The following is a 21,919-nucleotide window of genomic DNA, read 5'->3' as shown; positions in this document are numbered from 1 at the left end:
ACGAGCAGACCGAAGCAGACTGGCTGGTTGCGATCAGGACAAATAAAATCCAACATCGACATCGTGACTACACCTGCCCGATGCCGCCTCCCACTCTAGCATGGAGCTTGTATACCGCATCCCTCACCCTCACAAACGTCCTTCCAGCATTACCCTCGACCGTGATACGCTCCCCGCTCTTCTCCACCGTACACGCCGCACTCGCCTGCCCACCAGTCGTAGCCGCGTTGCCCTGCACGCTGGCCAGCGCAGCGGTACCGCAGACGAGGGTACCACTACCACCAAACTCAGCGGGTATGCGCGCTGAGCCCGTGGAGAGGAGCGTCTTGAGCGTGGAGAGACGGACGGAGCCGATGAAGAGCGTGGTGGCTGGACGGGCGGCGTGCGGGGTATACGCCAGTCGATCCGGATGTGAGGCGTTTGGCCCTGCAGCCACCTCTGCAGCGGCGGCAGCTACAGCCTCGTCATCCTCTTGATCCTCAGCGCTCAGCTCCTCAACAGAACGGCGTTCGAGAATCACCACCCCTGACTCCTTCTCTTCATCGCCCTGCTCACCCTTGACCACCCCCTCAACCCAGCCCAGCGCCCACTCCTCGTACGTTCCCATCTCCACTCCCTCGAGCACTCCTTCGCCCAGGCGAACATCGAAGCTCTGCACCTGCCCACCAACGCGGACTGTTCCACCCAATGGAGGCGCAAAGACGTCTCGCGTAAAGTCGCGGAGCGAGAGGAGTGAGGCGACGAACCGCGTCGTTGGGGTCTCCCCTCCTTTAGGGTTGGACCACCAGGTCAATGCTCCCTCATCCTCGCCGCCGTGATGTACGAGGGCGCTGGTAGGCTGAGGTTGCGGTGTGTCGACGAGCACCAGCCTACGCGGCGCCAGCTGCGGCAGGACGATACTCAGTGCTCGTCCATCGATGAGCCCGTCCAAGTCGAGGAAATGAATCCTGCAATGCACCTCAACCTTGACGTTGCTCAAATGCACAAACTTGCTCGGAGCGCCCTGCAGCTCGTCCTCTTCCTGCTCACGCTGCTCTGCCAAAGCGGCAGCATTGCGACTTGTAGAGGTGGCGACCATTGGCGTGCCTGAGGCGCCGAGCTGTTGAGCCCCCGCGCCCGCTTCGAGGCGTTGACGTTCTTCCTCCTCTTTACGACCACGGGACAGCCAGCGGGAGACGTCGATCACTTCGCCGAAGGCGTCTATGCGGCGTCGACGCTCAATGACGGGGAAGGAGCGGAACCGCGCACCTACCGCATGGCGGTCACGGGCTTCGCGAAGACGTTGCTCTGCCGTGATTTTGGAAGACGATGGCCCTTTTTGCATGCGCTGTTGCTGCTGGCCGGCATTGAAGAAGTTGGCGGCCGTCCGTGCTGCTGATCCGCGAAGGTAGACGTCGTGGGAGAGGAGGAGATCCGTGTCCTCGCCCGCTGCATCGCCGTCCTTGCCTGCCGATCCAGCATCCGCGGCAGCGGTGGACTTGCGCTTCTTGAGCGAGCTCGTACCGCCGGCCTCGCTATCCATCATGCCTGCGCGCTTGCGCTTGAGCCCTCCAGCTCCCATCTCGTCGTCATCCTCATCCTCATCATCACTGCTGTCCTCCTCATCTTCCTCTCCCTCGTCGTCATCCTCATCCTCTTCATCAGCCTCCAACCTCTTTCTGCTCCTCTTGAGCATAGCCTTCTTTCTCTCCTCGCGCTCCTTCTCTTCGCGTTCCCTTTCTCTGAATGCCTCCAGCTCTTGCCCCTCGAGCGCTCGTCGCTCTCGCACCTCTACACCGGCCAGGCCTCTACCTTTACCCTCTACCGGTTTGCCGACCTCACGCTCGGTCCATCCTCCGTCCTGTCCGGAAAGCCACCAGGCCTTGAGCTCCGAAGAGGGAGAGCCGCGCTCCATTTCCCTCTCGGTAGTGAGGACAAGCGTGTTCTCACGTGAGCCAGCCACATGCTCGCGGAAAAAGCGGAGTGAAGGCCCATAGAGGAGAGAAGGACCGACGGTAATGACCACTTTTGCTGCCTCGCGCGGCACAGCTGCACTCAGAGCTGACAGACTCGTGAAGATACGCAAGAAGCGCAGCTCGAGCGGACCGTGTTGCTCCACTTCTCCTCGCCTACCTCGCCCCTTGTCTGCTCCACCGGCGTTGCCTTCTTCTCCCTGTAGACTCTTGCCCATCCATTCGCGCATGGTGCGGGCGCGCTCGATTACTTCTTTGCCCGTGCGGCTCACGAGGCAGAGCGGGAAACGGGCATTCGGGTAGGCGTAGGCCCAATGTCGGTCGAGGAGAAGGAGGACTTCGAGGAGGCGGGGGGAGGCGTCTAGAGGGAGGTGAAGGGTCGATTTGGAGACGGTGAGTGTGTGGTGTATGAGGTCGAGCAGGGACTGCGAGCGTGACAGGGTGTGAGATCAGCTTCCATCCATGCAGAGACTTCATGCCGCGCGCCGCTGACCTTGTCTTTATCTTTTCTCCTCGCATTCTGTTTCGCCAGCCTGGCGCCAGACGTGACAAGCATCTCGGCCCTCTTCGTTCCTGCGGCCTCCTCTCCTGCTCTGCTTGCAGTCGGCAAAGCCCCAGCACCACCGGCAACAGCACTCGCCCCCTCGATCACGCCAGACCCGTCTATGTGCCTCTCGCGAACGTGGTTCCAGTCGATTGCAAGCACCACAGTCCCGGATGTAGGGCTACGCAGCTTCCACACGGTACCACCGAGCGTGTGACCGGCGGAGTGCGCTGTGAGCGAAAGAGACGACAGGCCCGACCCATCCAGCACCGTAGGCTGGAGGTAGCGTAGTGTCCGAATGCTCTCGAATGCTTCGTCGATCTCGGCGCGAGTGGGGACGCAGCGGTCTCGCTGCTCGTCTTCTCTGTCTTCGTCCTCCTCCTTCTTGACCACCTTACTCCCCTCTACATCTCTCTTCGCCTTGGCGCTCGCCTCCCTCTGCGCCCTTGTGGGCCGCTTCTCTAGGGCAGCCACGTCGCATTCGCTAGCGAGGGTCAGGCTGGCTTCGAGCGTGACGAGGCGAGCCATACTTGCTGTGGGAAGAGTAGCGTACGCTGGACATGTGAGACCCAGTCGCGCCCTCGCATAGGCGTACAGCCCGACATTGTGCATCGTCGAGTGGGAGAGGAGGACGAGCTGGATGCGTGGGGCCGCAATGCTGAGAGCTTCGTCCAGAGGGAGGGAGGAGAGAGCTGCCGCATCGAGAGAGCCGTCTGGCAATGTGTATTCCGCAGCGTCATGCTCCGTCGTTGCTGACGGCGAGCTTGCAGGGAATCGCAAGTCTTCTGGGGCGCCGCAATCCAATAGAAGGTAGGCTGAGTCGATTTGCACCAGGTAGGACAGAGCTCGAGGTGGTGGTGCGGCTGAAGATGAGGTGGATGCCTGCGATGCGACATCCGATGCCGTCTTCTGCCCCAAAGGTGTGATGGTGATCATCGTGGGCGGGCAAGCAGGCGCAGCAGCCGCTCGAAGGAGTGATGGATCGAGAGGACGAAGGGCCAAGCTGATGTCGGACTCGCCTTTCTGTCCGCCCGACTCGAGGCGTCTCTTGCTCGCGTGGCGGGAAAGGCGGGGCTCGGTTGAGTTGAGACTCGCGAGGCTGGCGAGACGCTCGAGACATCGATGTGCCAGTCCGCCTTAGCTCTCTTCCTTTCTCCTCCACACCATCACCTCCTCCCTCTCCCACCTCCCTCCAAGCCACGCCACGCCACGCCACGCCACACCACCCGCCATGTCCAACATTCGCGGGCCTGGCCTCACCTTCCTCTCGCGCCATTCGGCCTCCTCGGCGGCCTACTCGACGCTCTCCACCCAACTATCCACGCAGCAGTTGACAGACCTGCGCTCCCAATTGGACACCTTCGCATCTGCTCTCCGCAACTTCGCCTCACAGCATCGTAGCGATATCCTCAAGGATCCGGCATTTCGCGAAGAGTTTCAACGCATGTGCGCTCAAATTGGCGTTGATCCCGTGGGCGCGAGTGGGCAGGAGAAGGTACGTGGAGTCAAAGGGATGTGGAATAATATGCTCGGTCTGGGAGATTACTATTACGAGCTGGCGGTGCAGATCGTTGACGTGTGTTTGAGCACGCGGGACGTCAATGGCGGCCTCATCGATGTCGATGACCTCATCGCGAGGGTGCAACGGCTGAGGAGCGGGGCCGCGGTGCGAGGGCGCGGTACCGCGACTCCAGCTGCCACAACGCCGTCCGCCATCAGCCACGACGACGTTGCTCGTGCGATCAAGACGCTACAGCCTCTAGGATGTGGTTACACAATAGTCGACCTCTCATCGCCTACCACACCTGGCGTTCGTGGCGCCAAGTTGGTTCGCTCTCTCCCCGGCGCCCTCGACCTGGACTCGACGCTCCTCCTCTCCCTCCTCGCCTCACCCGACTGCCCTCGTGACGTGGCGTCTGGATTTGCCTACCTGACGGAGGAGACTCTGATGGCTGCCAGAAGTCAGGCGCCGGTGAAAGGGAGGTGGGCGAGGCAGCGAGCCAGGAACGCGCTTAGGAGGATGTGCGATGATGAAGGGACATTGTGGCTGGATTGGGATGAAGGCGGCGGCGAAGTCCGCTACTTTACGCTCGCGCTGGGCAGTGCTGGATCATGACGCTGCGGCCGAGCATAAATGCATTCAAAAAGATCTGGAGCAACGAGCTGAGAGACGACATCTTCTCTCGTGCTTCCTCAGGCAATACGGAGAAGCAGCCCTCGAACCGTCACTAGGCCGAGGAGCATCACGAGGGCGAACCAGCCATTCCCGATGGCCCAGAGGCTGTCACCGGGACGTGCCTTCGATCGCATGCAGCAGCCGCGCAGCAACAGCACATCCTCCCCCTCTTCTATCCCCGGCGTCTCGAGCCCTCAGCCGCCAATCCGCCTCATTCTAATCGACATCTTCAACACCCTACTCCGCCCCAATCCACCACCCGCGCATCAATACGCCAAGATTGCCCGTCACGGACGTTTCAGTCTACCTGGCCATCTCCTCAAGGACGAACCGGTCTCTCTCGCATTCAAAGCGGCCATGAAGAAGCAGCTCGCCCTTCACCCAAACTATGGTCGTGACACGCTCCCCCCTTTGCCGGATGGCGAAGCAGCCGCGGATCGTTGGTGGCGCTTGGTGATCAAAGAAACGATCGTGGACGCCCTGTCTGTCTATAGCGAGGGAAAGTGCAGTAAAAAGAGAGCAAAGGAGCTGTGGGCACCAGCCGAGCGCAGAGGGATTTGTGAGGAGATCCTCCTGAGATTCGGGAAGGGGGGGCAAGCGTACGAATTGCTCGAGGATGTGGAGCCCTTTCTGCGCGGCCTGGCCGAGCGCAATGCGAAGGCCAAGGGTGGGAGAGAAGTGCGCATCGTGCTGGCGAGCAACTCAGATGAGCGCATATTGGACGCTTGTGCTGCGCTTGGGTTGGGCGAAGGAGGGCAGGAGTGGGCAAGAGCGCTCAGCTGCAGACCCAATCGGCACATTGCTCATGCGGGCGTGGGAGTCAGCAGCGTCGAGGACAGAGGCAGGGATAGGGACGGGGCCCTGCTCAGCTACGACCTGGGTCATTGCAAGCCCTCAGCCTCCTTCTTTTCCGAAGCCCTTCGTCTAGCCGGAGGAGGTGAAGGAAATGAGGCAGCAATCAAGGGCGAAGAAGTATTGTACGTGGGCGACGATCTACATGAGGACGCTGTCGCTGCGAGGGACAGTGGCACGGGCATCACTGGGGTCTGGCTTGATCGAGAAGAAAAGGGCAGGGGCGACGGGAAGATGGAAGGGGTAAAGAGGGTGGTGAGCTTGAGCGAGGTGTTGGACCTGGTTGATGAGAGGCAGCGGTCGAGCTGAAGAGCCACCAAAGGGGGGAGCTGGACGATTCTCTCTGCAAAGAAGCGTGCTAAGCATTGCCGTACCTTGATACTGTACAACATCATTCATTCTTCAACATTCACCTCGCAATCACTCCTCCCACTCCCCTCGCCCAATCATGGCCTCACGCAGCCGCATAGCATCCTCAATCATCTTCTCCTCCTCGCTTGGTTCCTCTTGCCCGTCCTCGTCCTCCTCGTCCTCTTCTCCTTCCATCTCCCCCGCTTCTTCGCCTTCCTGCTCTTCGCCGTAAGACGGCCTTGCAGCCGCAACGGCGGCGATCCTCTCCTCCTCTGCAGTCTTGGCAACATCCTGGGCGAGTGCAGCTGCTCCGCGCCCACGCTCCGAAATGACGAGGTCCTCGAAGCCGAGTGTGGATGATGTAGGGGCGGCAGAGGCGAGAGCGGCAAGATCTGCCTCTTCTTTGTTTGGGGCTTGAGCCGAGGTGGTCGGGGCTGAACGTGAAGCCTCAGCCGCAGCCGCAGCCGGGGGTCGAAATGTCGCCTGCGCCTCTTCCTCGTGTTCCCGCTCATCCTCGGCCTCGAATCCCTCCCATCCCTCCAGATCCCCACGCTCCTGCAGGTCCTCGAGCAGCTCGATATCTCGCCAGTCCTCCTCCTTCCTCCGCGTCAAGGCCTCCCATTTACCGCCTTGCAAAGCTGATGCACTTCCCAGCGCACGTAGCCCGCCACCATTACGGTCGGAGCTGGTCGAGGAAGAAGCAATGGATGCGCGTAGCCCATCGACTAGGTCGTCGCCCGCGAAGAAGGATGAAGAGGGATTCTCCTCGTCACCCTGTCCGATACCTGACCGTCTGTTCTGCTCCTCTCCCTCACCATCATCTTCACCCGTATCAGCCAACACCCATCGCCTGACCCACTCTGCTCTGGCGTGGCAAACATCAGAGCAGAACCAATTCCTCCCTCCCGGCTCATCGCGCGTATCCCTTTCAATGACCCCTCGCGCCACTGAGATGCGCAGCCGCGCACCTCCACCAGGGGTTGGCCGTCGCCGCGGCAAGGGCTGAGAGCAGCAAGGATATCCACACAACCCGGCGAGTGCCCGCTCCTGATTGACTTGCAACCAATGCGGGGAGCCGAGACGGGTGAGAGAGCGTTTGAGCTCTTGGCGAGTTCGGGCTCGCCTGCCGCTGGAGGAAGGAGGAGGGAAGATCAAAGCTTCCTGCGCTGCAACTATTGCTTGCGACTTGGCGCGTTGCTGTAGGAGCGATGAGGCGAGGAGGGATACGTCTGATGGAACGGTCGATGGTGGCGTAGGTGCTTCGGCCGGCGCGGGTGGAGCGGTGGGCGTGACGCGACGCCTTGAGAGGACGGAGGTGAGGAGATCGTCTGACGCGGTGGTACTTTGAGCGCTTGATCGACGGGCTGGTGGTGGTGGTGATCGGGAGGATGATGCAGCTGTGCCGTGAGGAAGTTGGACGCGCAGCGATGAGGGCGCAGCAGGGAGGCGCGACGAGGATGAGGCCGAAGTGGAAGATGGTGGCTGCTGCTGCTGCTGCTGCTGCTGCTGCTGAGCTGGAGGGCCTGCTGCTGCTTGCCTTTGCCTCGGCGGTGGAGCAGGTCCACGCCTAGGTGGAAGGGCTGAAGAGGGATTGGGTATTGCGGTCGGCATAGCTGTGATGGTTAGGACGACGAGAATGCGAGTCGTGAATCTCCCTCGGCTGCCTTGAATCCGTCCGTCTCGTCTGTCTCGGACGATTGGCGGGCCGACTCCCAAAATTGGCCTTGGCTGCGAGACGGAATCAGACGAGGTTCGCACTTCCGTTGACGTTGAGTTCTGTCCTTTGCTCCACTCACTTCTTCCAATGGCACCTCCTCCTGCTTCTGCGGCTCGCAATGACAAGGGCAAAGCCAGGGCTGGCAAAAATGCGGACCTCTCTTCGTCAACACGCAAAGAGCAGCGAATAGCGCAGCGTCGGCAAGCCCGTACGATCCCTACCCAGCCGCAAGCATCTACCTCTTCCTCGACCTCATCCACCCTCGCTCCTCAACTGGACGTAGAGCCCTATCTCCTCTCCCGCCGCTTCGAGATCGCTGCCCTTCGCAAGGCAATCAAGACGTCTCGCTCTTCATCCGCCACTCGAGCGTGGCAGCTTCTCCCTCGTCATGCACGACGTCGTGCTGCCAGCCATAATGTCCTCCGTTTGCCCTCCCGCCTTCGAGCCAAGGGGCTGGCAGAACTGCGCTCCTCTACTACTCTGGCTAAGGCGCGAAGTCAAATCAGGAAAAGACTTCCAAACCATCCAATGGCCAAGGCGGAAGCCCGTAAGCTGGAGCTGAGGGGTCGTGCAGCGCGGCCAGAAGCAAGGTGGTTAGAGACACACCTCTGGCTCGCGAAGCGCTTTCGCATGAGTAGAGAGGAGTTTGATGGGGATAGATGGGGGTACGTTTTACCTGAAGAGCCCTACATGAAGGGAGAAAAGACAGATTGGAGGGCGACCAACGGCGGGTGTGCCATTTGGGATGCGAGCTGGGAGCAATGGGTGCGTGTGGGGGTCAAGCTGCCGAAGAGCGCCAAGGGAAAGGAGAGAGAGATGGATGTCGATGGCGATTTCGGGGCTGCGAGAGGCACGCTGCAACAGGAGGAAGCTGTTCAGCTGCTGGAAAAGCTGACGATGGTTGCTCGACTTGTTGCTGGAGGGTCAGCCAGCGGCGAGGCTCTACGCCTCAGCGCATCGACGTCGCGGATCACTGCCTTCAGCGCAACGCTCCATGGCGGCATCGAGAACACCAATTCAGATCGAGCTCTTTGCCCGGCAAAGCTATACCTCGTGCTGCCGACCAGGTCGGAGCCTGTCGCAAGATCCAATGACACGACCCCGACGGCCGGCCCTTCTTCCTCATCCTCCACCGCACCGGCTCAACCAGCCAATCCACCCCAAGCGGCTCAAGCACGCCGCCTTCGACGGCTACTGCGGCTCCTTCCTCCACCGCCGCAACAAAGCGAGATCAACCCAGATGCAGAGCTGCTCGTGCGCACCCACCCGGCCGCGGTCGACACCCTGCACCGTGCCCTTCAGGCTGCTGTCATCAGGGTAGCTAAGGAGGCCACAGAGAAGGAGGAGGAGAGAGCCCATTTCGTGGTGCAGCGTCTTGAAGGCCCGCCAGCAGACATTGTCGTGGGCGACGATGCGGCACAGCGGTCACCCAGCCGCAAAGGAGCAACCTCGGCATCATCGGGCCTTGACGCGGACCCCTGCTCCTCAAGTGCAAAACTAGCCCAGACCCATCTCTCTTCTCATCTGAAGCATCGCCTATCCCTCCTCCGCCAGTCAGAGCTGCGCAATCGCGCGTTCTGCACCTTTGAGCTCTACGGGCCGAAGAGCGGGGAAGTGCTGGGAAGGGTGTTGCAGTTGAGTGCAAAGGGGACGAATGAGGAGACGAGGAGAAGGTGGGAGGAGATGACGGCGAAGCCGACAGGCGATGGCAAGAGGAAGGTTGACGACACTGAGGCGGTCAGACCAAAAGATAGCTCGGGCGAGGGGATTGCTTGTCTAAGCGTCAGAGTGCACGACCCAAGGTTGGGGCTGCGACGTGGGCCTACCACGAGAGCTCCCGGTAGAAAAGGCGGCGCTCAGAAGGGAAAGCAAGGGCAGAGCAAGCAAGGACCCGCCGCACTGTCCCCTTCTGCAGCGAAGGAGGCGTCGTCGAACCAAGCAGCACCCGCTACGAGCGCAGGGAAGCGCAAGCTGACCGACTCTGATCTCTCAGCAGACGCAGAGGGCCCGCCAAGCAAGGCTGCGCGCACCTTGGAAGGCGAGCAGAACGTCCCTCATACCACCGCCAAGACCGAGGATCGGTTCGTTCCCACCACTCGCCATCCGCACCTCCTCACAAACGGCTACCCCTACCCTTCACAGACACAAGGCGACCTAGACTCACGTCGCTCCGCTCTTCTCGCCTCTGGCCTCGCCGCCACCTCCAAGAAGCGAGGTCGTGCCCGAACGACCAACTCGTTGCTCGAACCGACAAGCAAGGACGATGTGATCCCTGTCGTGATCGTACCTAGAGCGGACGGGGTGCAGGGCTTCACCTTGTTGGTGCCGCAAGGCTGGGGAAGACCCTTCTGGCACGCCTTACTGGGCAGTAAGGCCATTCCTGGCACGGGTAGCGGTGAGGTTAGACCGCTAGGCTTGGGAGGATGGAGGGCTCTTCAACGGGAGACGGGCAGGGCTAGCTTCCCGGGAGAGTGGCCCTACGCTCCGGCGGTGGCCTCGAAGGGGAGGGGGAAGGAGAAGAGGCAAGGAGGTCAGGCGACAGCATGGCAACGCTCCGTCTCTTTTGCTGCGGCGAAGCGCGAGGAGGAGTGGGCAAGGAGGCCGAAGGCCAAGAGGATCAATTATGAGAAGCTGGGTGTCAGTTGGCCTTTTGGAGGCGTTGAGATGTGGATGAGCTGTGCGCGGACTGGGGAAGGGGTGCTTCGCGAGGAGCTACTAAAGCTTGGCCAGAGCAGCGGCAAGGCGAAGCCCGATGAGAGAATCACGACCGAGCGCGCCGACAAGGATGCTGGACATGGCCTCCATTTGCACGGCTCCACGTTGCTATTACGCGCGCAGATCTTCTGGTTGCGCCAGCTTCTCGCGACAACCACCGTTGTCCCTCCCTCCGCTCATCAGCTCCTGCTGGGCCGTGCTCGCTCCCTCCTACTTCACTCCTGCTCCTCCTCGACCTCAGCCGCAAGCTCAAGTAAGCCCACCAAGCGCGATACTTCCCACGCCCTCGTTCTTGTCAACCTCGAGACACTACCAGGCACAGGTGGCGCTCTCAGTGAAGGCGACGAGTTGCATCTTCTTCCCTACGCGGGGGCGATGCAAGGTAGCAACGGGAAGGCGATGAGGGGAAAAAGACAGCCCATCGGCGCCCTCACCAGCGGTCGCTTCTCCCTCACGCGGGGTAGGAGCACGGGCATGGCTCTTTGCAGCGCAAGTGCGTGGGTGTGGGCAGTTGCTTCCTCTCACAGCTCAGCTGGGCAAACCAGCAGGGCTACTCCTTTCGCGACAGAGGTAGGAAAGGGAGAGGGTGAGGGAGACGAAACTGATGTCCCTGCGGAGAAGAAGCGCCTCAAGAAGATGAGGGGACTCATCGGCCTCGCGGAGCAAGGCCTCAATTCAATCTGGCAGGACACTGTGGACTCTGAGGGGAGCAACGGCGTCGAGCAGTGGGAGTCGGCCCGCCTCATCGTTCGTAGCATTTCGGGTGGGACGGAGAGGGAGGTTGTTGCAAGGTTGGTGAGAGTGTAGCCTGTGTGCCTACATAGGACGTCAGAGGGGGCCAGTCGCGTTGCATTCTCTCTTCTTTTCATTTATACCAGCCTTGTTCCCGGATTGCTGCGTCCTGTCCAGAGGATGCCGCCTGACCCTCTCCTGCCCGTTGATGCTACGTCTTCGTCCGGGTCTGCGCCCGGCCGGCCAGCAGCCAATGCAGCCGCTGCCCTCCTCTTCGTGCCAGCGGAGGTAGCCTTGCCCTCTGTATGAGCGTAGTAAATGGAAGTCAGTCAGCCATCAGTTGTGCCCTTCGGTTTCACTGGTGAGGTCCTCACCTAGCCTATTGATACGTGTCCGCAACTCCCTTCCTTCCTCCTCCAATCCCTCCACCCTCCGCAACGCCGCAGCCGCCCTTTCCCTAATATCCCTCAACTCAACACTTGCTCTCTGTGTCACCCTTGTGGCCTCCTCGACCTTTCCCGCCTGCACTTCCATGGCTTTGAGCTCCTCCACGAGTCTTCCAATCTCTCCCGCTGTAGACTGGACCAGACCTAGCTGAACAGCCAGGTCCGCATCTGAGCGCTCTTGAGCCTGTGGTAGGAAGTACATGTAGCCCAGGGTGGTGCAGAAGCTGAATCCGAGGAGAAAGCCGAGCGTTGTGCCGAGGGGAAAGGAGAGGGGACGAGGTGAGGAGCTGGATGATGATGCGGAAGAGGGAATGGCGAGGCGGGCTCCGCTTGGGTACAGCTGCGCGTGGGTGGTTGTGCTTGCTTGCCGGCGGATGAGAGGTGCTGATGATGATGATGGTGTAGAGGAGGGCGAGAGGCGGAGGCTACGCCCAGCGAGGTGGGTCGGCGGCCGTATCGACATGCTGGATCCAATGCGAGGAGCTCAATGAGTACGAAGGAAAGCTGCAGTGCGCGCCTCAAGTGCCCGTCCGTGTGTTGCCGCCATCGTCTCTCGTCTTCTCGTCTCCGTCCGTGCGCCGTGCGTTGTCGACTCTCAAGCGCAGATTTCTTTCTTTCCTTCCAACTGGTCACAATCTCCAAAATTTGGGATCGCAGCAAGATGGCCTCTCTCGACACATTGAGTGCCGCTTACTCCAAGCATCAATCCACCCTTCAATCTCTCATCGAAGCCAGGCAACGCCTGGACTCTCAGCTGTCCGAGAACCTTCAAGTCGAAAAGGACTTGCCCTCTTCCAACGCCAATCCCGAAGAGGAGGTGGTATACAAGCTTGTGGGAGGGGTCTTGTTGAAGCAGGAGATCCAAGAGGCCAAAGCAGATGTAGGGAGGAGACTTGAGTTTATACGTGGGGAAATCAAGAGGGTTGAGGGTCAGATCGGCGAGAGTGCAAAGGAAGGAGAGAAGGTCAGGGGCGAGGTGAGTGCAAGAGCGCGGGATGGCAAGGAGCCATAATGAACTCATGACGCTGAGCTCACCTACCCCATCCCTGCGAATGCTCGTCCCGCAGATCCTCAAGATTCAACAACAGGAGCAACAGCGCCAGGCTCAAGCGGGGGCTCAGGCGGCCGCGTAGGACGCATCACGCATCATGCATCGACGCCGCTCTTCCTCTCGCATTGTACAATAGACAGTCCTGAATCTAAACGTTTTCTCATCACATTCCATTCCGCACGTCTACCCTTTCCTGCTCGCTCATCTCTTTCGGCTAGGCGGCGGCGGCAAGAGCGGGCCCCCTCCACCACCACCACCACCTCCTCCCCCCAGCAGTGACGCTCCACCCTCCCTAATCTTCCTCCCTCCTGCTCCCGGAATCTTGACAGCAAAAGTCTGGCCCTGCTTCAAGCTCAAGTCCTTTGCCCCTTCCTTTGGCAAATGAGGGCTAGGCCCTTCGTCTGCCCCCGCTTCTCCCGCCTCTCCTCGACCACCTCCACCAGCTGCGGCATTCTTCTGTCTCTTGACCCAGGAGCTGAGAGCGACATTGAAATCGAAACTCATATCACGATCCTCGAAGCCCATGCCTATGTATGCTCGCCTTGGCGGTCCACCGTTCGGGTTGGGTGACTCGACGCGCAGAACAAAGTAGCGCGAAGAGTCCGTTACTGGTTCGACTGCTTCGTGAGAGGTGGTAGGAGTGTAGGGGCAAAGCGCGAAGAGCTCTCCTGCAGAGAGATAGAATGAGTGTAACCATGTCTAGCGTAGTCAGTAAGGGAGAGAAGTGAAGTCGCCTGATCGCCACGCCGGTACCCACCCGTCTCCCCGTCCTCCAACCTGATCTCACAGATCCCTTTTCTCTGTCCTCCCTCCTCCTCTTCGCTGCCTACTTCCATCTCTACGACTCTCAGTCTCCCCTTCCATATCGCTGTACTAGCCAAGTCCCCCGTCTTGGGGTCCGCCCAGTCATTTGCTTTGTACCCCGAGGTGGTCGAGGAGCGCGGAGGGAGGCGATACACGTAGACGAGGCGGGATTGAAAGAGGGTGGAGGAATAGATGACTTGCGGGTCTGATGATGTGGTCGAGGATGAGAAGAGATCGTCCATGCTGTACGAGGTTTCAGGGGAAGGGGGATGATGATTAGAGGAGAGGAAAGAGAGGAGCGAGCGAAAGAGGTCCCTTGTCCTTGTCCTGTCGGCGGCAACTCGACGCGGTGGTGGCCCGTGCTGCTCCCGCGCATCCACGTGGAGTGGGTCAACTGGCGGACTGAGAGGCATTCTCGACGCCCAAAGCTCAGTCCATTTCCCATTTCCACTTTGTCTCCCTTCCTCGCCGCTTCCTCCATTCCCTCCTCAGCCGGGACTCTGAATTCTCCTCTTCTGCGCCTGCGATGCGCGACATCAAAATCGTCCTCCTGGGCGACGCCTCCGTGGGCAAGTCATCTCTGGTCACCTCGCTAGTGAAAGACTCCTTCTCCCCCCGCGTCCAGCCCGTGGTACCCGAAATCCTCCTGCCTCTGGATGTGACGGATGCGGGCGTCACGACCAGGATAGTGGACACCGCTTCAAGTCAAAAAGGCACGGGAGGATCGGATGGGTCACAAGACCCAGGCTCATCAAAGGATGCAGCAACGGGCCAGAGCGGCAAGGATCGTCGTGCCCACCTCGAAGCCTCTGTTCGCACGGCCGATGTCCTCTTGCTCGTCTATGACATTTCGCGCCCAACGACCTTCGACCGTATCCCAACCTACTGGCTGCCCTACTTGCGCACCCTTATTGGCTCGTCAAGGCACGTACCTGTCATTCTTGTCGGGAACAAGATTGATACTCGCAGCGAGGCAGGAGGAGCAAATGATCAGCAGCAACTGGAAGAGGAGCTCGCACCCGTCATGGCAGAGTTCGGCGAGGTGGAGAGCTGTATTGAGACGAGTGTAAAAGAGGGCGTCAACGTCAGCGAGGTGTTCTATTATGCGCAGAAGGTACGTAGATACGTAGCACCTCTGCTGCTGTGATCGAGTGCTGATCTCTCCATCGCTTCCGCGCGCGCACAGGCCGTCCTCTACCCTTCCTCGCCCCTCTACGACGGCAAGACGCACTCCCTCAAGCCCTCATGCATCGCAGCGCTCAAGCGTATCTTCCTGCTCTGCGACCACGATAAGGACTCGCTGCTGAGCGATGAGGAGCTGCAGGATTTCCAGCGAAGATGCTTTGGGAGCCCGTTGAGCCAGCAGGAGTTGGAGGCGATCAAAGATCTGGTCGTTGCCACGCCATATTATGGGCCTGGCCCATCGCGACCAAGGAGTAGCACCGGAGCGTCGAGCAGCTCAAACGGACATCACGCAGACGCAAGCAGCGCCTCCCACTATTCGCACCCGAATCTCTCTCCCTCAGGCCATCTCACCCTCTCAGGCTGGCTGCATCTGCACACCCTCTTCATCCAGCGCGGCCGCCTTGAAACGACTTGGTCCGTCCTTCATTCCTATGGGTACATTGGCCCTCACTTACAGCTATCTCCCGACTACCTCAACCCGCCCACCTTCCACGTGCCATCGGATTGTGCCGTCGAGCTCAGCCCTTACGGCTACTCGTTCCTTACCGACGTCTTTGAGCAACACGACGCTGACAGGGATGGTGCGCTTTGCACCGCTGAGCTTGAAGCTCTCTTTGCGACAGTGCCTCCGCCAGGGGAGGGGCGCCATCCTTGGGTTGGGAGCGGGTTCCCCGACAGAACTACCACGACCGACGAAAACGGGGCAGTGACGCTACAAGGGTGGTTGGCGCAGTGGAGCATGACTACGCTGCTTGACTATCGGCTCACGTTGAGGTACCTGGCCTACTTGGGGTATCCCGGGCGAGCGAAGTGGGGAGCCGAAGGTGTCAAGCGGGATGGAGGCAAACCTGGCCCTCCACCGACGGGCACGGCTCTAAAGCTTACGCGTAGGAACACTCGCAGCTTGTTCTCTTCGGCATGGAGTAGCTACACCGGAGGCAGTAGTGCAAGCTATCAATCGCCACCATCTCAGAAAAGCGGGTCAGCGGCAGGTGGAGAGCCCGGCTCTTCTAGCAAAAAGACCAAGAAGAAAAAGGGCGACCCCTCGGAGCGTTCCGTCTTTCTTGCCTACGTGCTCGGTGCGCCTGGTGCAGGCAAGTCCTCGCTCCTCAATGCGGCATTGGGCAAGCGATTCGACTCGGATGAAGGGGTGACCAACGAGGCGCGTAGTGTCGTGTCGGCTGTAGAACCTCACCTCTACTACTCGACCACACACGACGGGCAGCGGGGTCCGCCATTGGTCGTCGGGTCTACGGGCGGGTATGAGCGCTACCTTGTGCTGCAGGAGTTCCCCACCGACTCAGCGGCGAAGCAAGGCAATAAGTCCAGCTCTTCCGACTCCTCCCCTCTCCCGCTCACCGAATCGAGCGCCGCCCGTCAGGCCCTCAACAGCGCGGATCTAGTCCTCCTTCTCTACGACAGCAGCGACAGCACATCGTTCTCCTACCTTTCCAACCTCCGGCAGCGCTACGCTTCCTCACTTGGGAGCTGCCCGACACTCTTCGTCGCAACAAAGGCGGATCAAGAGACTGCGCAGCAGCGCCATGAAGTTCAGCCCGAGGTGTACGTGCGCAGGTTAGGCGTCGAGAGATGGAGCCCTGTCTGGATTTGTGTCGGTGGGAATGCGGGGACAGGGGTGGCTGGGAGTACAGTCGGAGGCATGCTTGGAGACAGTATAGAGCTGGGTGCGAGTGCGTCGAGCGCTTCAATTGCGCCTACTGGAAATCCAGCGGCTACGACCACCTCGATCACCCAGCTCCTCGCCGTCGCTTGCGCTATCGCGCAAGATCCGAGAGGAAATGCAGCTGTCCCAGGACTGAAGGCTGCTCATGACCGTCGAGGGGCGGGACGTGGCTGGGGCTCCTGGCTTGCGGGACTTGTAGGGCTAGGCGGGACGGGCTCGTCGAGTGAAGGAGAAAAGGGCGGTCTCGACGCCGAGGACGGAGATGACGGTTCGGGTGATGAGGATGATGACGCCTCTTCGCAGGGCGAGGAATCACCCGAATCCCTCTCCTCATCAGCCACCTCCTCAGGCGTGGCGGGCAAGCTCTCGACAGGCGGCAACAGAAGGCGTAGTCGCCGTAGCTCGCAGCAAGGTTCAAAACCAAGCAGTAGCGGTCGAAGGAAGAGCGCAAAGCATCAGCAGCGCGCAGCAGCGGTGATGGAGATGCAAAGACAGCGTCGTCGTCGTGCCCTGCTTGTGGCCTTTGGCATCGTCATCGTAGGCGGAGGGGCTGCTGCGGTTGCTTTAGGGCTTTTCGATCTCGCGGGACCGACATCGGCGTCAAGAGCGTCGACAGCGAGCAGGCGAGGCGGGGCATCCGGTCGATCAGGAGATGTAATGTCTGCACCTCGTCGCTGGGCTGCTACGGCGAGCGGATGGGCACAGACTGCGGGAAGGGCGTTGGCGTGGTCTCAATGATTTCCTCCGCGGAATGAAGTGAGATCATTAGAAGCATCATTATTGTTCATCTCTCTCTCTCTTCCTACAGTATATGTACGTTTCCGCGCGAATCACTCAATCCCCACCCACTTCACAGGAGGCAACCTGACCACCCTCAGCACGCCAGCCTTAAGATCATCAAATCGCAACGTCGTCTCCTCCACTGAACCGCCATTCGCGCCAGCCTTCGGCAACACCCCCACAACCTTGCACCTATGTTTCTTTGCCTCCCACTCTACAACGATTGCAGCGCACGTTCCTGGGTACGCATCAGTGTACGTTCCTGCTAGGACGCCACTCTTTTTGCCTCGGAACTCGGCCCCTTGAGCGAGTACGACGACGTCTCCCGGCCTCGGCGTAGCATCGGGACCTCGTTCGAGCACGGTGCCCCCAACTTGGGAGAGGACGGTCACCCCGTAGGGCGTGGCTGAACTGTCCAAGCTGGAGGGGGAGACAGGCGGTAAGGGCCTATGAGATGCCGGCGTGGTAGTGCGACGTGAGAGGGTGAGGAGGAGAGAAGCGAGAAAGCCGTACGAGGTTTGAGGCTGGGTCGAGCGGGACTGGAGAGAAAGGAGGGCCTCTTTGGCCACACCGACCCCTACGGTTCCGCTCCACTTTTTTGCTTCTTCCTCTGAGCCGGGCATGGCGGGAGGGGCCGAGTGGATTTGCTCCAGCTGATCCTGCTGCGCATCGCCGCGCATCGTCACCCGAATCGTCGTTGTCGAGTTGTCCTCGAAGAGGAGGACGACCCGCAGGATGTCTTGCATCGGATGGTCGATCAAGAGTACGGTCGTATCCGGTCTGGACGTGATGGTGGGCGGGAGTGTGAGTGGCGAAGAACGCCACCAGGCGGTGTGCGGGAGGAGGTCGAGGTCCTGCGGGGAGGAGGACTGTGCTTGGGAAGCAGGAGCAGCGAAGCTCGTCGGATGGGCAGCGTCGAGAGATGAGGCCGAGCCGGATTGCGCTACTCCAGCCGCTGGGGCACCAGGAGCAGCAGGCGGGACCCTAGGCGGAGCCCTGGGTGGAGGCGGTGGCGAAGCCAATCTTTGTGGCGGTGAGGCCGGCGCTTGACCAGGCGGGACTTGGTCCTCATCATCTTCTTCATACCCCCCTGTACCACTCAACGATTCCTCAATCGATGGCTGCCTCCTCTGCTGCTGCTGCGGCTGCGGAGCCTGAGCTTGCGGGATAGGTGGGCGACCTGCTGAGCGACGTCGCTCGAGAGAAGCGTCAGGAGGCGCAGGAGCAGTCCCGCTGGGTGGACGAGGTGGCGGGCTCATTGGAGCGCGTGGGGGCGGGCTGCTGGGGAGAGTAGGGGGACGAGGGGCTGCTGCTGCCATCATTGTTGGCAGAGAGACGGGAGGAGGACTGAGGGGCTTGATCGGCGCCGAGGGTTCATCGTCGTCCTCGTCGGCGGCTGAGGGCTCGCCCATTTCGTCCTCTTCCCCGTGTGGCTCGATCCCTTCGTCCTCGGACTGTTGCGAAGCAGAAGGCTCTGCCTCGTATCCCTCCTGATGAAGTGTCTCTGGCCTAGTCATCCCGGGAATAGCCATCCCACCTCGAGGCGGGGCTCCAGGCTTGCGCTGAGCAGGTGAAGGTGCGGGCTGCTCCTCTTCAGCCTGGCCAGCACCGGCAGCGGTCTCATCAGCATCATCCTGCGCCGCATCGCTCGTCTGCTTGCGCCTAGGGGGCATGGGCGCGCCCATGATTGGTGGCAAGCCTCCCATACGTTGCCCTCCCAAAGCAGCCATGCGTTTGGCGATGGCGGCACGACGGGCTGCTTCTTGCTCTTCCTCGGTGAGCTCGGGCTCGGCTTCCTCTGCTTGCTCCTCACCAGGCTCGTCCGTGGTAGGAGCTACGGCGGCGTCTTTTCCCTCAATAGCAGTCGATCGTGTAGCCGCTGCTGGTGCGGTGGCGTTGTCTTCGTCGTCGTCGTCGTCGTCGTCGTCGTCCTCTTCAGCAGCGGGCATGGCATGTCTGGGCCTTGGGGCGGCGAGGGGGGCTGCACCGCTCACAACTGATGCCTTGGTGTTGTCCTCTTGGTCAGCCCGCTGCAGAACCTCCGAAATTCCGTGCCCTGATCCCGATCCAGACCCAGTCATACCCGGAGATCGAGGTGGTGGAGGCGGGCTGCGCGGCACAGGGGGCCGGGTAGAGGAGGCGCGAGAGTCGCTACGCTCGACGCCACCCGCCGAAGGGGTGGGCGTCGGAGCGGTACGTGCGGGCGGGGGGATGGAGGTCCTGTTGCCTGATCCCGTGGGGATTGGCGGGCGATTTACGGCCGATGTCGACGAGGTAGAGATTGGACGAGGGGGTGGCGAGGTGGAATGTACCGGCTGCTCTTCTTCGGATTCGGCGGCTTCCGCATTCTCGTCTTGATCCCTCTGCATCGCCGTTTCATCGCCGAGCTCCTCAGGCTCCTCACTCGTCTCCCCACGATCTTCGTTTGCCTTGCTGGTCATCTCCAGCCCCAGCTGCTGCGCCAGCGCCGCTGGAATGGCTCCACTTTCGCTACCCGACTCATCGGCTTCTGCTCCTGTTGCACCACGGCTTGGCACCTTCAGCGATGATGCAGCGATACTCGAGCTGCTTTGCTGCCTGCTAGGGTCTCGGAGGAAAGAGTTGAGCTGCTCAGATTGGCGGCGAAGCGCTGCGTCGTCTTGATCGTCTTCTGGCTCTTCGTGCACCTCCGTGCCTTTGGTAGTGTCTTCCTCTCCTTGCTCGTCAAGCTGCTGTGCTCGCTCCGCACTGCCCACCTCAATAGCGACCTTCTCCGTATGGACAGCTTGCTCCTTTGGTGGGGCGCCGGACACGAGCTCGGCCTCTTCTCTGGGGTCCTCGTCTGGCAAGTCAGCCGATGGGGCATCGTGAATGGCATCCTGCGATACTGGCGCCGAATCGACTTCGCGCTGCGCGGCAGAAGAGAGGGCTGCTTCCTTCGCATCCTCCTTGCTAGTTGATTCTCCTGCGGAGTGGGATTCGCCTTCGCCTGCGTCCTGAGCGGCCGCTGGTGCAGCCGCTGCGGAGTCGGCGGCAGGACTGCTAGCCTGTCCTTCACCTTCAGCACCGGGCGAGGGCAAAGCGCTACGCTTCCTTCTAGGGGGAGCCGTCCTTCTCGGAACATTGAGCGTCTTGGGCTGCTCCTCCTCTGCAGAAGCTGTCGGCTCGCCTGCAGCAGGCTCATCTCTCGTCTGAGGCGCAGCTTCTACAAGAGCTGGCTGCTCCTCTTCTGTCTTGACCTGCGGCACCGCGTCCCCCGTCGTGCTAGCACTGCTCGTGCTGGCCTTCTTTGCAGGCGGCTTAGGAGCACCGAACATTGCTGGTCCAGGCCCGCCGAATCTCTGCCCGCCAAGTCGAGCCATACGTTGGGCGATTGCAGCACGTCGCTGTGCTTCTGATTCCTCTTCAGTAGGCTCTGTGGAGGGCTCGTCCTCTAGGGCGGATGGGGCGGCGTCCTCTGCCTTATCTTGTTCGTCGCCCTCAGTGACGCTTCGCAACGAGTTCACGTCTTCATCGCCAGCTGGAAGCTCAGAAGCAGAGGGAGCAGGGCTCTTGACGCTGTCGGCTCCCTTCTCACCAGCGCCTGTAGTCAAGCTTTCAGCGCTCTGCCCAGCTGGGCCACCTACACCAACCAGCGCGGCCGCAGAGCGCTCTTTCGTCAGTCTGCCCGGCTTTGCAGCAAGTGGGGGCGGGCTCTTTGCTGCTGCGGGAGCATCTGACCCACCACTCTCCCCCCCTCCACGTTGAAGAGCTGCCATGCGTTCTTTGAGCGACATTTTGATAGATGAAGCGGCGTCCGCTGCTGAAAAGCCGTCATTTGTTCGTCCGCCCTGTGAAGCATTGTGCACATCGCTAGCTGCGGATGACTCTGCTATAGGCGCATCTGAGGGCGGCGCTGCTGCGGGTGCTGGGACTGGTTTCGCAGCAACAGCCGGCGGTTGGCCAGGCAGGACAGGCTTCTCCCCCTCTTTTGGCGCAGGTCGCTTCCATCCACCGCCCGACCCGGCCGGCTTGCCCCCGCGAGGAAGTGGTGGTGGGGCTGATTGCTGCGCTTGCGGCTGGTTGAAGGCTGCGATCCGCGCTGCAAGGCCAGAGGGCTTGGGTTTCGGTGGAGGAGGGCCAGATTTTGCTGCGGGTGCTGTGGTGGCTGACGGGGATGCTGACGCCTCGATGGGGACAGGAGCATCGTCTGCTGAGGTGGCAGTGTCCTTGGCAGCAGGTGTAGGCGCAGGCTCTTCGATTCCCTTGACTGCGGGCTCGGCTGCTGGCGCCGTCTGAGCTGAAGGTTGTGCTGCTGCTGGTGGCTCATCCGATTTGGCTACAATACTTGCCGCCTTGGAAACGGAGGGTACCTCGACGTCTTTGGTTCCCGCTGCTGCCTTTGCTGAGCTGCTTTCATCCTGCGTCGCAGTTGCTGATGCTGCAGGCACCACCGACGTTGCACCTCCCTCCGCCTTTTGCTCCTCCTCATCGTCCTGCTCTTCCGCCTTGACGACGCAATTAGCAGGGAACGTCCCCTTTGCAGTCCCGTCCTTCATCTCTCCTACCAGCCACACATCCTCGTCCTCATCGTCGTCGTCGTCGTCATCTTCTTGCCCCTGTGTTGATCTTGGCGCGATGCTTAGGACACGGATACTCGCTCCCTTGGGAAAGGAGAGATCCTCTGCATGAGGGGAGCGATACTTCTTCGCAGCTGTGGCGAGGTATGGAAAGGACTGTGACATGCTGTTGGTGATGAAGAGGGCAAGAGTCAATTGTACGCGTTGGTAGGGAGGATGAGTGTATGTGGGCATGGAGTTGCTCTCGGCCCCTCCCAACATCGCGCCGTCGCTGGCGGTCCGCCCGCTGTGGAGGTCTGGGCCCCGACGCTGCGTCTCAGTTGCGCTCAAGCCAGCCCGCGAGACCCGCAGCCTAAGGCCCTAGGCTACGGTGGGCATCATACACGAAGCGA

The 21,919-nt window shown here is 60.9% G+C and overlaps 10 protein-coding genes across 10 annotated transcripts; 5 read left to right on the top strand and 5 right to left on the bottom strand.

Annotated features, from left to right (window-relative positions):
• Positions 1–19: 19 nt before the first annotated feature.
• On the bottom strand, positions 20–3,473 carry BDZ90DRAFT_282069 (hypothetical protein). Its single transcript, XM_025509423.1, has 2 exons — positions 2,446–3,473; positions 20–2,377 (listed from the first exon to the last, which is right to left on the bottom strand). The coding sequence occupies exons 1-2, from the start codon at positions 3,430–3,432 to the stop codon at positions 68–70; spliced, it is 3,297 nt and encodes a 1,098-aa protein (XP_025359349.1). The 5' UTR covers positions 3,433–3,473; the 3' UTR covers positions 20–67.
• A 254-nt stretch (positions 3,474–3,727) lies between these two features.
• BDZ90DRAFT_268843 (winged helix DNA-binding domain-containing protein) lies at positions 3,728–4,612 on the top strand (the record flags this gene model as incomplete). The annotated part of the gene is made up of 1 exon (XM_025508726.1): positions 3,728–4,612. The coding sequence occupies one exon, from the start codon at positions 3,728–3,730 to the stop codon at positions 4,610–4,612; it is 885 nt and encodes a 294-aa protein (XP_025359348.1).
• A 192-nt stretch (positions 4,613–4,804) lies between these two features.
• Positions 4,805–5,833, top strand: BDZ90DRAFT_224375 (hypothetical protein; the record flags this gene model as incomplete). The annotated part of the gene is made up of 2 exons (XM_025504613.1): positions 4,805–5,433; positions 5,500–5,833. 2 exons carry the CDS (start codon positions 4,805–4,807, stop codon positions 5,831–5,833), a joined length of 963 nt encoding a protein of 320 aa, XP_025359347.1.
• Positions 5,569–7,508, bottom strand: BDZ90DRAFT_234689 (hypothetical protein). The gene has a single exon (XM_025507109.1). The coding sequence runs from the start codon at positions 7,484–7,486 to the stop codon at positions 5,945–5,947; it is 1,542 nt and encodes a 513-aa protein (XP_025359346.1). The 5' UTR covers positions 7,487–7,508; the 3' UTR covers positions 5,569–5,944.
• Positions 7,509–7,679: 171 nt separating this feature from the next.
• BDZ90DRAFT_282065 (POP1-domain-containing protein) lies at positions 7,680–11,114 on the top strand (the record flags this gene model as incomplete). The annotated part of the gene is made up of 1 exon (XM_025509422.1): positions 7,680–11,114. One exon carries the CDS (start codon positions 7,680–7,682, stop codon positions 11,112–11,114), a length of 3,435 nt encoding a protein of 1,144 aa, XP_025359345.1.
• A 62-nt stretch (positions 11,115–11,176) lies between these two features.
• On the bottom strand, positions 11,177–11,948 carry BDZ90DRAFT_262950 (hypothetical protein; the record flags this gene model as incomplete). Its single annotated transcript, XM_025508552.1, has 2 exons — positions 11,177–11,340; positions 11,414–11,948. The coding sequence occupies 2 exons, from the start codon at positions 11,946–11,948 to the stop codon at positions 11,177–11,179; spliced, it is 699 nt and encodes a 232-aa protein (XP_025359344.1).
• A 198-nt stretch (positions 11,949–12,146) lies between these two features.
• On the top strand, positions 12,147–12,633 carry BDZ90DRAFT_256405 (Prefoldin; the record flags this gene model as incomplete). Its single annotated transcript, XM_025507891.1, has 1 exon — positions 12,147–12,633. The coding sequence occupies one exon, from the start codon at positions 12,147–12,149 to the stop codon at positions 12,495–12,497; it is 351 nt and encodes a 116-aa protein (XP_025359343.1). The 3' UTR covers positions 12,498–12,633.
• A 25-nt stretch (positions 12,634–12,658) lies between these two features.
• On the bottom strand, positions 12,659–13,582 carry BDZ90DRAFT_256402 (adaptin ear-binding coat-associated protein 1 NECAP-1; the record flags this gene model as incomplete). Its single annotated transcript, XM_025507890.1, has 3 exons — positions 12,659–13,204; positions 13,294–13,336; positions 13,367–13,582. 3 exons carry the CDS (start codon positions 13,580–13,582, stop codon positions 12,738–12,740), a joined length of 726 nt encoding a protein of 241 aa, XP_025359342.1. The 3' UTR covers positions 12,659–12,737.
• A 284-nt stretch (positions 13,583–13,866) lies between these two features.
• On the top strand, positions 13,867–17,092 carry BDZ90DRAFT_268837 (hypothetical protein; the record flags this gene model as incomplete). Its single annotated transcript, XM_025508725.1, has 2 exons — positions 13,867–14,454; positions 14,527–17,092. The coding sequence occupies 2 exons, from the start codon at positions 13,867–13,869 to the stop codon at positions 16,945–16,947; spliced, it is 3,009 nt and encodes a 1,002-aa protein (XP_025359341.1). The 3' UTR covers positions 16,948–17,092.
• BDZ90DRAFT_234684 (hypothetical protein) lies at positions 16,936–21,748 on the bottom strand. The gene has a single exon (XM_025507108.1). The coding sequence runs from the start codon at positions 21,690–21,692 to the stop codon at positions 17,040–17,042; it is 4,653 nt and encodes a 1,550-aa protein (XP_025359340.1). The 5' UTR covers positions 21,693–21,748; the 3' UTR covers positions 16,936–17,039.
• Between the last annotated feature and the right edge of the window lie 171 nt (positions 21,749–21,919).

Source organism: Jaminaea rosea (genome assembly GCF_003144245.1).
Source record: "Jaminaea rosea strain MCA 5214 unplaced genomic scaffold BDZ90scaffold_18, whole genome shotgun sequence".
NCBI classification, from domain to species: Eukaryota; Fungi; Basidiomycota; class Exobasidiomycetes; order Microstromatales; genus Jaminaea; species Jaminaea rosea.
Note: the sequence above shows the minus strand (reverse complement) of the source record. Positions and strands in the feature narration are given on the sequence as shown.

Bases quoted from the DNA above. Each gene is read 5' to 3' on its own strand.
- BDZ90DRAFT_234689 (XM_025507109.1), bottom strand. From the start codon at position 7,486: ATGCCGACCGCAATACCCAATCCCTCTTCAGCCCTTCCACCTAGGCGT.
- BDZ90DRAFT_234684 (XM_025507108.1), bottom strand. From the start codon at position 21,692: ATGTCACAGTCCTTTCCATACCTCGCCACAGCTGCGAAGAAGTATCGC.
- BDZ90DRAFT_282069 (XM_025509423.1), bottom strand. From the start codon at position 3,432: ATGATCACCATCACACCTTTGGGGCAGAAGACGGCATCGGATGTCGCA. The intron at 2,378-2,445 runs GTCAGCGGCGCG...TCACGCTCGCAG, and splicing joins GGAGAAAAGATAAAGACAAG to TCCCTGCTCGACCTCATACA.